Source organism: Ictidomys tridecemlineatus, chromosome 5, assembly GCF_052094955.1.
Source record: "Ictidomys tridecemlineatus isolate mIctTri1 chromosome 5, mIctTri1.hap1, whole genome shotgun sequence".
NCBI classification, from domain to species: domain Eukaryota; kingdom Metazoa; phylum Chordata; class Mammalia; order Rodentia; family Sciuridae; genus Ictidomys; species Ictidomys tridecemlineatus.
Window position 1 is genome coordinate 147933938 of NC_135481.1, and position 14097 is coordinate 147948034.

A 14097-nucleotide genomic window follows, 5' to 3' on the forward strand; every position below is an offset into this window, starting at 1 on the left:
GTATGGTTTAGACCCTAAGTAACAAATGCCATATTATAACTTCATTTATAAAAAACATAAGTTGAAGTTGTGCTTTGGCCTCCTGCATAGTAACAATGTGGAGTCTAAATTCTGTTCCTCTCATCCTTGATTTCAGAAAAATATTACTTTAAGTCACAGTGGGGAGAAGCTAATGCTATCATACTCCTACCCATAGAAGACAATAACCTTAAACTAACTTGATTATTTAATAGTTAATTTTTTTGTTCATTCCCAATGTAGATAAAATACTATGTAGAAGCAGTCAGCAATCATTTAATATTGCTCCATTCACAACCCTTTTAGCAGTTCTTTAAAAACTTTCTACTCAGAGCATCTCCTTTTAGCAAACTGAAGAGATAAATATCTGAATCTGCTGTTAAAAAATAGATCATCTGCAGGATCAGTTGGAAGGAAAGATGCACTTAGAAAGCCATGTCTTCAAACCATACATCAAATGTAAATGCTACAAAGAAAAGTATTTTTGATCCCTGTATTCATGAACTTATAATTTTTAATATACAAATGACTTTTGCTATCATCAGCTGCTTAAAATCAACACATTTCACTTTGGGTACCCTGACAGTGTCTGTAATGACATCAGGTTCTCATTATGCTAACATATTAATGTGTTATCACCCATAAGGTAAGTTTCTATTTTAAGGATATGCCTCTGGCATTAATAAACTGGAGAGAGAAGGTGAATAATTAATGTAAAAATAGGTCATTTAAAATTAAATATATAGTTACTCCCATTAGTATCCTTAAGGTTTTCATATCATCACTGCTTTAGAAAATAACATTCAGATAAAACTGTGAAAAGTGTCACATTTAAATTGAAAGTTATTTTTAAAATATGAAGTATGAACATAAATACCACGTAATAACACTTTTTTTTTTCTCATCTCTCACAGAATACCCAGAGGATAAGCAGTTCTCAAGCCACTCAACCTCTTGCTACCCCAGTCGTGTCTGTGACAACCCCAAGCTTGCCTCCGCAGGGACTTGTGTACTCAGCAATGCCAACAGCCTACAACACTGGTGAGTTTCTGTGCCTTTTCTTTGCTTTTATTTCTTTGTTTTGTGATCCACGTGTGCTTGTGATTTTTTAAAAAGTATATTTGCTGAAATAAATTTATTTCTCTGCTTTTTTAGATTCAGATTTTGATATTGTTTTAAAAATGCTAGTCTTGAAAAAGTCACAGAAAATACATTGATAGTAAAATGAGCTGAATAAATTATTTTATTTCTCCAATGTGAATTTTTACTTGCCTCTGACCAAAAAAAAAAAACCAAAGAGCTATTATGAAAATGTGGTAAGCATCCAGCCAAGGAGCAGGTAATAGCCACCTGTTGCCCAGATATTTTTTTATGTAGTTTCTTGCTACAGAATCTCTCACTTCCAGGCTTTTAAAATTAGATGTTTGCCTTCATGCTGTTAAACTGCTTTGGGAAGACCATCAATCCCTTTGGGGATGTGGCAGGTGCTTAGCTGTGGCCTGCAAGCCTGTAACCACTAGTTTGGTCTGTGTCATTTGTGCCTAAGGGGCAAAACAAGGTCATTTATCATTTCTCCTTACAGCCACTGAGAGGAGCTTTTTACTCATTTGTGTTTATTTGGACATTTCCATCTTAAAATACCCTAATTTGGGAGTCTGTTAGAAAAGTTCAAGAATATCACAGTGATGGGAAGGGTGCTTTTAGCCAGGCAAGCTATATGGAAAACCTGGTCTGCAGCAGATTTCATTTAGATTTGCTATTTTAAGGAGGGGAGAAAGTGCATGTAGTGTTACTTTCTCCCCAGCTGAGCCAAACACCTGTTGTTTAGAAGGAAGGCAGGCAGTAAATTATACCTTGCCCCCTTATCCAGAGACTGCAATGCATGAAAGTTATTCTTTTATGATTTTCATAAGTAGACTGTGGTAAAGATCATCTAATTTTAGACTTCAGGGTAAAACACTTTGGTGCTCTGCTTTCATCCTGCTTTCTGGAGGAAGAACAATTGATACATTTAAATGCTGCTTTAATTTGCAGTACTAGTTTTATTAAAATAAACATCTTTTAGAGGTTTTGTTAAAAAGCTTTGTAGAAATGTCCATTACCTTTCAACAGTCAGTATGGGGTTGGGGGGTGGAAGGAAATCTGTCAACTAAAAACCAACCTAGTGTCTGTAAATTACAGCAAATTATTTATGTCTTGCACAGAACAGGTTCCAGATTAAAGCCAGGGATTGAGCATTCATAGAAATTATGTTTCATTACATTAATCACTTGTTACTTGAGAGATGCCATGTGACAAATTCTATATCTTCTCTCTCAAGTTTATTCTAGATAAGGAAAGGGGACAACCTAAGCTGATAACCATGAAGGGGAAGTCCCGAGTTTTTGTGGTTTCTAGTTAATACTCCAAGGTTGAGAAGATACAGGAAGAGAGAGCTCAAGAGGCTAGATGCCCAGGGGAGTGTTAGCTGAGAAGGTGAAACTTGGACTGGGACTGGGTGTCAAAGTTAGATTGCAGTTTATTGAGCATTTCATTACAGGTTTTTTAGTATACTTAGAGATTCCACTGTACTTATTTTTAGAAATGCCAATAAGTTAGAAAGAATTCATATACATATATATTTTACATATAATAAATATTCTTAAATATTGAATATATATTCACACATACACACACACTCTAAAGTCTCACAGGGATTAACAGTGTATGAAAATGAGTCATTTCTCCTTAAAACCATCTGTCACTCTGCTTCAGTCTCATTCCATCTTTTGACTGACTTTATCTTTGCTCTCTTTCTCAGAATAATTATCCTAACATTACTGTATTATCTTTAACTTATATATCTATTTGCCTTTTTAAACACTTATTCATATTTTATCTTGTTTATTCTATCTTGTATCTTTTTATACATATTTAATGTCAAACCCAAGTCATACAGTAGGTTAAGGGAAAATAAATGAGCAATTTTTTGAAATAAATGCAAAAACAGTTCTGTGCAAAGGAATTCTACAGAGACATCCTCATACCCATCAATAATATCACTCTCAGCTTCAAGACTTACACTTTGCAAACACTCTGTGGGTACTTATTGTTTGTTGTGTAGTATATACTTTGTCAGGTACTGAAAATACCAGAGTCAACTATGGAATTTAGGGTCTGTCAGCATAGAAAGACACAAGGCAAGCAGCTCTAGGAAAGATCTGTTCTAGTTGTGTGAGTGGCCACCTTTTAACTAGAACATGAAAAAATATGCAGGACTCAGCCAAGCAGGCCAAGGAGAATGATCTCAGGAGAAGGGAGTAGAGGGCTAGCTGACAAGAGTAGAGCCTAGAGGGGTAAGTAGGGATTTGTTGGCTATGTTGTAGGTTTTGGACATTGTCTTAATGAGTGTTGGGAAACTATAATTTTTTTTTTTTAAGAGAGAGAGAGGGAATTTTTTTTAATATTTTTTTTTAGTTATTGGTGGACACAACATCTTTGTTTGTGGTGCTGAGGATCGAACCCAGGCCGCACGCATGCCAGGCGAGCATGCTACCGCTTGAGCCACATCCCCAGCCCATAAAATTTTTTAAGTAAAGGCATGTCATGATCATATTTGTTGTTTTAAAAAAATCACTTTGTCTACAGTGTCCATCGTGGCAAAATGAATGCCAGGTAACCACACAAGAATAGTAGAGTGATCCAGGAATGGTTACTGGGGATTTGGACTAGAGTGGTGACAGTAAAGACAGTGAAATCTGGACAGGCTTTAGATACAGTAGACAGCAATTGACCAGACTTGGTGGTTGATGGTGGGTTTAAGAGAGAAGAGAAGCAGCAAGGATAACACCCACAGGTTTCCGGCATAAAGCCATTTAACAAGGTATGGAACATAGAAGAAAGAGAAGGTATTAGAGAAAAACTTGAGCCATGTTAAATTTGAGGTGTTTGAAGAAGCATCCAAGAAGACAAGTCAAGTGGGTCATTGGAAGGGCTGGCAGTTCAAAAGAGAACTGTGGACTAGAGGGTCACTGGGGCAGGCATCAGTGTGCCAAGCTCCCTTCCCTGCAGCCTCTGTGGGGATGGCTGAGACAGTCTGAGAGCATATAGAACAAGTATTGGTTCTACCATAAACCTGAGCACCTCAGCTCAGTTCCTTTTTAAAAAATGTTAATTCACTAGAAAGACCATCTTCTTAAAATCCCTCTCTTGAGACATAAGAAAGAAGTTAAAAGTAGAAGTGTTTGCTACCGCTCTGTAGAACCAAATGGAAAAAACAAGTGTTTATAATGGACTGAAATAACTCTTCATGTGAGTAATAACTCATGTCCTAAGTTTTGGTCACAGTAATTATGATGGAAACATTCATATAAAATGAGCTATATATTATATTCTTGTAACAAGAAAAGTTGTTTTTTTTATGAATTTGAGATGATTTTGCATGTAGTGAGGGAACTGTGACATTCCTGGTACTTTAAACAAATGCACTAATTATATGATGATGCATTTAATGTCTGTGACACTAAGCTTGACAACCATGAGCAGGGATTCTATGTCTTTCCTGTTATTTGTCCTTCATCAAGAGTTGGTGATCCAGATTCAATATGGGAGAGCTCAGAGTTTCTCTTTGTTCCGAAGGGTAGTGGCAGGTATATTTATTTTAAATAACAGTTATATAGGAATAGTCCAGCATAGCAATCTTGTCTTCCTTTATAGATTACTCACTGACCAGCGCAGATCTGTCAGCCCTGCAAGGTTTCAACTCCCCTGGAATGCTGTCTTTGGGGCAGGTGTCAGCCTGGCAGCAGCACCATCTAGGACAAGCAGCCCTCAGCTCTCTTGTGTGAGTACTGGAAATCTTCCCTGAACTTTTACACCTGGCCTGCAAACACTCTTTTTGTGTCAGTTAGAGTCTTTTACTCTGTAGACTCTCTTGTGAGTAATCCTACAGTGGTTCTTTTTTATGTGGACAGAAATGTTGGGAGAAAATATTTTCTTAACATGCTCTAGACAATAGCTTGGATATGAAGCAAAGCACAGGCATTCCTTGAAAGGATTCAGGGAGCAAGGCTTTTCCTTTCAGACACTCTGAGGTAAATCAGCTGGTACCCAAGGGGATTTCAAGGCACAGATGCCACTACATGTACCCCTTTCTACCTGCTGATTGATGAGTCAGCTGCCTACTCCCATCCTGCTTCCCATCTGCCTCTGATTCCACTGCTTAAGGAAGGCAGCTTGAAGGCATTTGAGCTTACATAATTCCTTTCCCTCTTTTTGCTTTGATGGCTGGAGAAAAGGAAGATGAGTTGTGTCTTTTGCTTTCTTCCTGAATCTTGGGGGAAGAAAAACAGGGCTGGGTAGCCTGTATATGCAATAGACTCCATAGGATTTATGTGTGAGTGATCTCCCAATGTACATACCCTATCTCATTCACAAAGAGAACATTTCTTACGAACTGAATGTGAAGATAAATGTGAAGAAGCGTCAGTCTCATGCCCAGAAGAGATGAGACTCCTTGAGTAGTAGGGAGAAGGAACAGGGCTTGGTAGATTTAGCATGACAAGTATGCCCATTAAGCAGGTGGAGGAGAACAGTAGACCCTCTTGGCTACCTCACACCTGTTCAGAGCAGTAGAGACTATACATACCCTAGCCTACTAACCTCCTTTCAGAAAGTGCCCAGAGGACCTGAGCCCAGGAAACCCATTCCTCCTGAGATCCGAAAGAAGTCCACAAACATATTGTTATCGGTAATCATCTTGAGAACTAAATCACAGGAAAAGGAGTGGAGTATCTTAGGGAATTTTTTTTCCCCTCCACAACTGGCCCTCAGACCTAATCCTAAACTAAAACACTAAAAACAGCCCTGAAGCTGGGTGTGGCAGTACACACCTGTAGTCCTAACTACAAAGGAAGATGAGGCAGGAGGATTACTTGAGCCCAGGGGTTTGGGGCCAGCCTGAGCAACACAGAAAGACACCATCTCAAAAAACAAAAATCAAAACAAACAAAAAAAGCCAGGGAAAGCAAATAGAAAAGAAACACAGATGTGAGGAAAAGTCTCTATACACCCTCTTGTACCAATCTTAGTGAGTTCATCAGCCTTTCTAAGACTGTTTTCTTTTCTGGAAAATAAAAATGATATGATTTACATCTCAGAGTTGTGGAAGAGATGAGATGTTGTGCTATCACAGGGCCAAAGTAGAAAAGATACCAAGGAGGCATCGAATAGAATTTAGTGTGCCATATTCCTCTATCTTTTTGGACCACATACAACATTAGACACTGAAATTGTTTTGCAAACTTCAGCTGCAAAAATACCACAGTGGTAGATAGTAGAAGTGAGAAACGTTAAGAACCCAATGTACTATTTCTTTCTTCCTGGAGAGATGTGATTTCTTTTTGTACCATATACTAAAGGAGATGACCAAAACCAGCCTTGAATTCTGACAGGATTTCAGACCTTGGGTTGTTTCATTCAGTCATTGTCTTCAGTATCATTTTGTGAGTTATGCTGATACACTCACAAACCATCTCACTTCTCTTTTTTTTTTTTTCCCCCCTCAGTGCTGGAGGGCAGTTAACTCAGGGTTCAAATTTATCCATTAATACCAACCAAAACATCAACATTAAATCAGAACCGATTTCACCTCCCCGGGACCGAATGACCCCATCAGGCTTCCAGCAGCAGCAGCCACCACAGCAGCAGCCACCACAACCCCCACAGCCCCAGCCCCGGCAGGAAATGGGGCGCTCCCCTGTGGACAGTCTGAGCAGCTCAAGCAGCTCTTATGATGGCAGTGACCGAGAAGATCCACGGGGTGACTTCCATTCTCCAATTGTGCTTGGCCGACCCCCAAACACTGAGGACAGAGAAAGCCCTTCTGTAAAGCGCATGAGAATGGATGCTTGGGTGACCTAAGGCTTCCAGGCTCATGCTTGTACTTTGTGTTACTGCAGTGAACTGCCCTACATATCTAAATTGGTAAATAAGGACATGAGTTAAATATATTTATATGTACATACATACATATATATTCCTTTGCATATATATGTATGTGGGTGTGAGTGTGTGTATGTGTGGGTGTGTGTTGCATACACAGAATCAGGCACTTAACCTGCAAACTCTTGTAGGTCTGCAGATGTGTGTCCCATGGCAGACAAAGCACCCTGTAGGCACAGACCAGTCTGGCATTTCCTTGGACTACTTGTTTCGTAAGATAACCAGTTTTTGCAAAGAAATGTGTACCCATATATAATTCTCCCACACTAGCTTGCAGAAACCTAGAGGGCCCCCTACTTGTTTTATTTAACTGTGCGGTGACTGTAGTTACTTCAGAAAAAAATGCTTTGTAGAACAGAGCAGTAGAAAAGCAGGAACCAAGAAAGCAATACTGTACATAAAATGTCATTTATATTAATTACCCAACCTGGCATGGGTCTCTGTTGCAAATGGGTGCATGGGAAAGGGCTGTTGATATTAAAAAACAAACAAAAACAAAAAACAAAAAAGCCCCCACACATAACTGTTTTGCACGCGCAAAAATGTATCGGGTCAAAGAAGTGATCTTTAGGTAATAAAAAAGAGAGGGTAGAAAATACGCATGAGATATTCAGAAAATACTAGCCTAGAAATATAGAACATTAACAAAATAAAATTAATATATTAAGTTATAATTGGAATACATCAGAAGTTTCTTTTTACATTCATATCTTTAAAAATAAACTGATTTTAGCTCATGTATATTTTATATGAAAGAAAACACCCTTATGAATTGATGACTATATATAAAATTATATTCACTACTTTTGAACACATTCTGCTATGAATTATTTATATAAGCCAAAGCTGTATGTTGTAACTTTCTTTTTTGTTCTTTTTTGTTTGTTTGTTTTTAGAAAATAGCTTTATCTTGTTTTAACTTTTTAGATTTATTTTAAGAGGGGAAAAAAAACAAACAAAAATATCTTGCAAGCAGAACCTTGGAAAAAAAAAGCCATGAACACTTATTATCTATATGTAAATTAAAAGTTGAGCCAAACTCTTTGTGTATATAGCATCTTAAATATATTATCACATTTGATGTAAGTACCTATGTATTGTATGGTCACCAGATTAAAAAGTATATTTTTGTGGATTGCCGCCAATTTGGGGGGGAAAGGCGAAGTCCTTATTAAGTAGAGTATTCACTGTTTAATATTTACTATTTTGTTAAATATACTGTACTTTGGATTTTAATTATTAGCCCAGTTTTTTCAGAGGATTGTATAAAGGGGTTTATCCCCTCACTGGTGGTGAATGTGTGATGTTACATTGTAATCTTTGTGCTGTATGGGGTGAGCATCATTATATATTTTATATGTGTATATAAATAGCAAAGTGGCAAAAAAAATGGTGTTAAGTTCATCCTGCATAAATATAAAATGTGCTGTAACAGATTTTATAAGGCATTATTTAAAACTTGCCTTTTGTGAGGAAAAAAGTACAGTAGACAAGATGACCTAATTTAACTAATATTAGAGAAAATGGCAAAATAGTAGATGAGCACAGAGGTTTTATAAGTGGTAAATGATTAGAGAAAAATATTTGTGAGGAAAGGGATCTTTTATCCTTGACCCTCTAAAAATAGAATGATGCAGCTAGTTACAAAATATACTACCATTATCAACTGTTCTGTGCATTGAAATGACACTCTGGTGTGGGGGAGCAGTTCTCTTATGGTGCAGATCCTTGGCATGACTCTTGCTGTCCTGATTGAAATTAGTGCCACCCTCAGCTTGAATTTTCAACAAGGCCTTATTCTTACAAGAAGACAACTCATTAGTGATAGCAAGTTCATCCGTTTACTGGGCTCGTGCCATGAACAAAATTCAAAGTCCTGTATATCTTTTATTATAAATTTTTAGATACTCCTTGTTCTGAGAAACTCAACAGAAGGGTTTTAAAATCGCTGCTATTTTATATTTTAATACTGAGCAGCTACCTACAATTTTTACTTATATTTTGTTTTTCCCCCCAATTAAATTCCTTTTGACATTTCCCTCATCAGCTATTTGTGACAAATCATCAGCCAGATTTCCTGACTGACACATAGGTATTAGGTACAGGATAAGCCTGTGGCATTGTCATTCACAGGCGAGGAATGGAGATTCTACTTTAATGGCAGTTTGGTAGTAAATTTGGGTAGAAGCCAAAAAGGGAGGATGATGTGCTGTCTCCTCTTTTCATTTCAGTTAGGCATTTGGCTCTTATTCAGAAAGGATTAGTTTTTCTTTTAAAGTGTACTTAATTTCCCGAACGACATACAGGCACATTTCTTCATAAGGTTACACCTGATAGAAACAAGACAGTCCCCCAATACTGAATTTCCAAGATAATCCTTACCACTTTGTAAACCATTTATAGCTTTGAAAGTGTTAAGTGATCCTTTTGTTATTATTTATGCATGTTCATGAACTTCTGCTGTATATTGGAATAGGAGTTAACACATTCACATTTACTGTCTATTTTCTTGTGTGCCTTATGAGATGGCTTTTCTGACTGTATCTCAATAGTCTTTCTTTCTATGCAGGTTTATAATCAGTACAACTACTGTTTTCTAAAATAATATTACACAAGGCTCGGAGTTTGTATTTAAATTACATTGACCAAGTAACAATGTATTCTGTTTTCAGGAACTGAATATTTGACTGTTAATATTTTTCCCATACGCCCAGTGTGATATGGAGCATATATATGGACTTAACAGACATGCCTCACCCAGACACCCATGTGTGAACACATCACATCCACATCTCTTGGCAGAAAACAACTAGAGTCGGGAAGACACTAATGGTGTTGTTTTGAAACCAACTTTTCTTACCCTTTTAAACTCACGTGTTTTGTATAAGACACTGTCACAGGACGATTTTGTCCCTTCAGAAGACATATTTTATTACTAAAAAACAAAAACAAAAAAAGCTTAAATTGCACTGGTTAAAGGAAGTTCCCAACAGCTGTACTTCCTTCAGTACTCTAACTGGTACTGCACTGAGACTGAAAGTCACCATTGTATTTACACAGATGGTCCCAACCAAAACTCCATCTTTTGAGCCCTAATTATGTCCATTGTGTTATAGACTAAATCAGGGGTTTGTTCTAAAAGAACAATACATATTTTGCCATTTTAACTGTAAGGACAATTAATAATGCATTAACATAATTTCTGTATTAACCATCATGCGCACAAGAAATACATAGTAAATAAGGAACCTGAAAACTCCTGGCATTGGATCATAAAAAGCTAGATGATTAGAATGTGAAAAAGATTTTACAAATGTAAAACTTTTATTTCTCTGTAGAAACTCTTCACTTTGCTGTGCAAGAAGACACTGCTTTGCTATATTTAAAATGGCTTTTTTAAAAGAGATTTATGTATTTGGTAAATGTTTGTAGTCAACAGTTCACACAAGAAGCTGTACACGGTTTGATCATGTAAAACCGTTTGGCGGCACAAGCTGGACTTTGTTGCCATCCTTGAGATGAACCTTTTAAGAAAAATAAGTTAATCTCAATTTCCCTGAATGTGTTGTTTTTCTTCATTATACAATAAATATTATAGTGAACTTTTTATCAAATGGTTAAGACATTGATAGAGGTTGTTGTAAACTATTTGTCTCCTGAACTCACTCCAGTAAAGATGGACTGGCTCTTACTGTACATCTAGACTCTGTCATGTTTGCCTGGGGAACAATAAGGCGCTGGCTTTGCCACCAGGCATCCCCTTCCTCAAAAGCTCTTTCATTTGCCTTACTTTCATAGGATCTTTTTCACCTGCAGGTCCCTTTGCCTTACGTTGAGACATGGTCAAGAAAACTGTCCCAGGACTCACTAGAGGCTTAGGAAGCAGCCAGCCATCTGGTCCCTCCTTTGCATCAGCTTAGCTGTTCTGATATGGCTGTTCATTGATGCAAACCAATGAAATCCATTCTAGCTCCAATAACTATTCACAGAAAATATCCCAAGTGTGTTGAGGGAATGGATATTGTTAGCACTTCAATCTTAGGCCCCATTTATCTTTAAAGGTTGGGGTGAGGGGTTGAAATGATTTGTCCAAAATATGTACACCATACTGACTGAGAGGCAACAGAAGTCAGGTTAACTTTGGAGTTTCATTTTTAAAAGTGATGCTGTTTATTCCATTATGCTGTTAGGTATTCATCAGTGGTCATCTTTCATGGTCATGATTCAGCTAGAAAATGGAAAAATTATCTAAGTTTGCAGTAGAAAGTGTCTTTTTCTCTTGTGTCTTCTCAGCTGGCTCCTTGTAGCTGAACAGAGTCGTGGTGTTGAATTAAGTTAAAAGCTAAATTTTTGTGCTGGTTTTATTTGCTGGCTATAGTGGAGTTCTTGTTAGCAGGTTTTGAAAGCTGGTTGAGTCCTGTGACTAAAAATAATCACAGCTGCAGCTACTTAAAATCAATTCACTGTGAGCTCCTAGTCAGCTCCCATGGGGGCCTTGCTCTATGCTATATTCTGTTTTCAAGCTGATCCTGTGCCTAAGTGGCACCATCTAAGAAAGTAATTTTCATTTGCAGCCCTGCACCAGCTGGAGGACAACAGCCTGCCCTGTCTGTCTTGTCCAATGGCTCACAAGAGTCCAGAGTATCACTGTACGAATTAGTTGTGAACTTGTCTGATGTCTTCTCATGATCAGAATAAGGTTGTGGATTTGGGCAAGCATATCACAGAAATGATAGAATAATTTTGATATGTCTTATTACAGGCAGTGATGACCTTCATTGTCTGGGTAGGTGCTTTCTACCAGGTTTCTCCACTGTAAAGTTACTGTCTTTCCCTTTGTTATTGCTAAATACCTCAGAAATACTTTGAGACTATGCAAGCTTTCCTCAGATTTTCACCCACTTAAACATTTTGTCTACAATTGTTGTTAATATGGTAGTTGCCTGTTTTCTTTTACATTTATTAATTGGGATTCTTTTAAGGAACAGCTATCCTTTCTCCCTGCTTATTTAATTTGATTATATAGGGACTCATGGATATTTATTATATGGGTTATAATCTTGTACTGTCATTTTTTGTTCCTCAGATTGCTTCAGCTTTGGCCATTCATAGCTCCATCAGGTAACTCCTGTATTCTTTGGACACACCTGCCTCCCACCCCTTTGACACCATAAGATGTTCCTCATGTTCCTCACTCATCTTGTATTTCCCCTCTCCCAGTGCTGTGTCAACCACTTCTTCAAGGACTCCTGATTTCTTTAATTAGAGAACAATATTTAGAAACCAAGATCTGGGCTCTAAATATGCTCATTGTTTTATTAAGATCTTACTGCTTTTAGGCCCTCTCTGCAAACACAGCCTGGAAATGAATATGGTATGCTCACTCACAGAGAGATACATTAGCATTTCATGAGTCTCTTCAGATTCCCATTCACTACAGGGTTAGTGTACCCTCCTTGCCTTTCCTTATTTATAATGCCTTTCTTTTATGGTAAGAAACCCAGCTCTAGTTACCAACAATCTATTTATTTGTTGAGTTCTAGTATACACATAAAGTCCTTTCAGAATCGCCAACCCATACCTTTGTGAGGAACACACATTTATTAACTACAGAACATGTTGGTGTTTTGTTTACTTTTGGCCTTACACTATCCAGGCAAGAGAATGTTTTCCATGGTTACTTTTCATTCCCAATTTCCTTCAGTGTGGTGGTTATTTATTTGTAATACAGGTAAGCTCATCTGTTGGTGTTTTTATTTTGTTAAACTCTCCTTATCATAGTTGGTTTCAGTTATTTGCAGGTGTGGGTATATGAATGATATCTGAAACATTTCTAAGAGAGCTGTGCAGAGCTTCTCAAAGAAATGTCACTCTTCTCACCATTCCATTTTCAACCCCATTTCTCCCACCAACCCTACATTGACAAACAGTCTTTGTAGTTTCTGGTATAATCCTTCCTATTTGTCTTTTGCACAAATCATCAGCTTTGCTGTTTTCACTTGACAGCATATCTGGAAATGACTCTGCAAAGCATTCAGTTTACAGAAATCCTTGCCATTCTTTCTTATACCCTGCATAGTACTCTGTGATGCAGACATACTGTGGTTTACTAAACCATGAACAGGCACTTCTTCTTATTTCTAGTATTTTGCTGCTATCATTGACTAGCCTTGTACATATGTATTTTTGTACTGTTAGAAATTTATCTTCAGGGTAGATTCCTAATTGGGATGACTGAGTGAGTGCACATGTGGTTTTGTACATTTGCATGTTTTTCTTTCTTTTTTTTTTTTTTTATTTTGGTTTCCTCTTTGAAAGTTTATTTTTTAAAAAAAGAAAAAAAAACTAGACGTTTTACATTCACTTCTCAGAACATTTAATGGTACCAGCTAATAATGTTATATAAAAAGCCCACCAGCTGCTTGAAATGGCTGCAATTTTACCATGTTCTAGTATTAAAAATAGTTTGAACCCTTTGGGGAAAAAATGTATAACACAAAGTACCAAGATGTCAAATCTCAACAAAAATTTTAAATAAAGAGAAAATTATTTAGTAAAAATGCAAAGCTAAAAGAAAAAAATATTGTAAAATAGAGGATTTCCCCTGTACCCAGAGTTAGGTAAAAAATGCAATCAACCCCACCCAGCCCCCTCTATTTCCCTTAGAAAAACTCCCAATCCTGAATACAGATCAGCCCCTGGGATCTCACACTGGTCCTAGTTGGAAGTTAAGAACTAAGCTGGGCCGGCAGACACCCACAGACACCGGCACCCGCAGGAACGCAGCCACTTGGCTTTGGCATGTCTATAGAAATCTCTCTGGGAACTGTGTAAGAGGACATGAGCATGTCCTCTTAACATTTGCATTTTCTCCAGCAGTGTGTGAGAATGCCTGTTTTCCTACAACCTCACCAAAAAATTTGTTATATTTTTGACTTTTACAAGTCTGATATGATAAATTGTATCTCAATGTTTTAATTGCCTTTCTCTATTATGAATGATTTTTAAAATTTTTTTCACATGTTCAGGGGCCATTTAAATCTCTTCCGTCTGTGAATTGTCTCTTCATGTCTTTTTCCCACTTGTCTATTTGGTCTT

The 14097-nt window shown here is 37.4% G+C and overlaps 1 protein-coding gene across 8 annotated transcripts in view; it reads left to right on the top strand.

The window, feature by feature from the left end:
- Mef2a (myocyte enhancer factor 2A) overlaps window positions 1-10695 on the top strand; it is a 147506-nt gene extending 136811 nt beyond the window's left edge. For all 8 annotated transcript variants that reach the window (XM_078051255.1, XM_040275969.2, XM_040275971.2 and 5 more), the window contains 3 exons: window positions 933-1059; window positions 4714-4840; window positions 6564-10695. In XM_078051255.1, the coding sequence (XP_077907381.1) occupies window positions 933-1059; window positions 4714-4840; window positions 6564-6918 (609 nt within the window). In that variant the 3' untranslated portion in view covers window positions 6919-10695. The remainder of the gene's footprint in view (window positions 1-932; window positions 1060-4713; window positions 4841-6563) is intronic.
- The last annotated feature ends 3402 nt before the right edge of the window (window positions 10696-14097 follow it).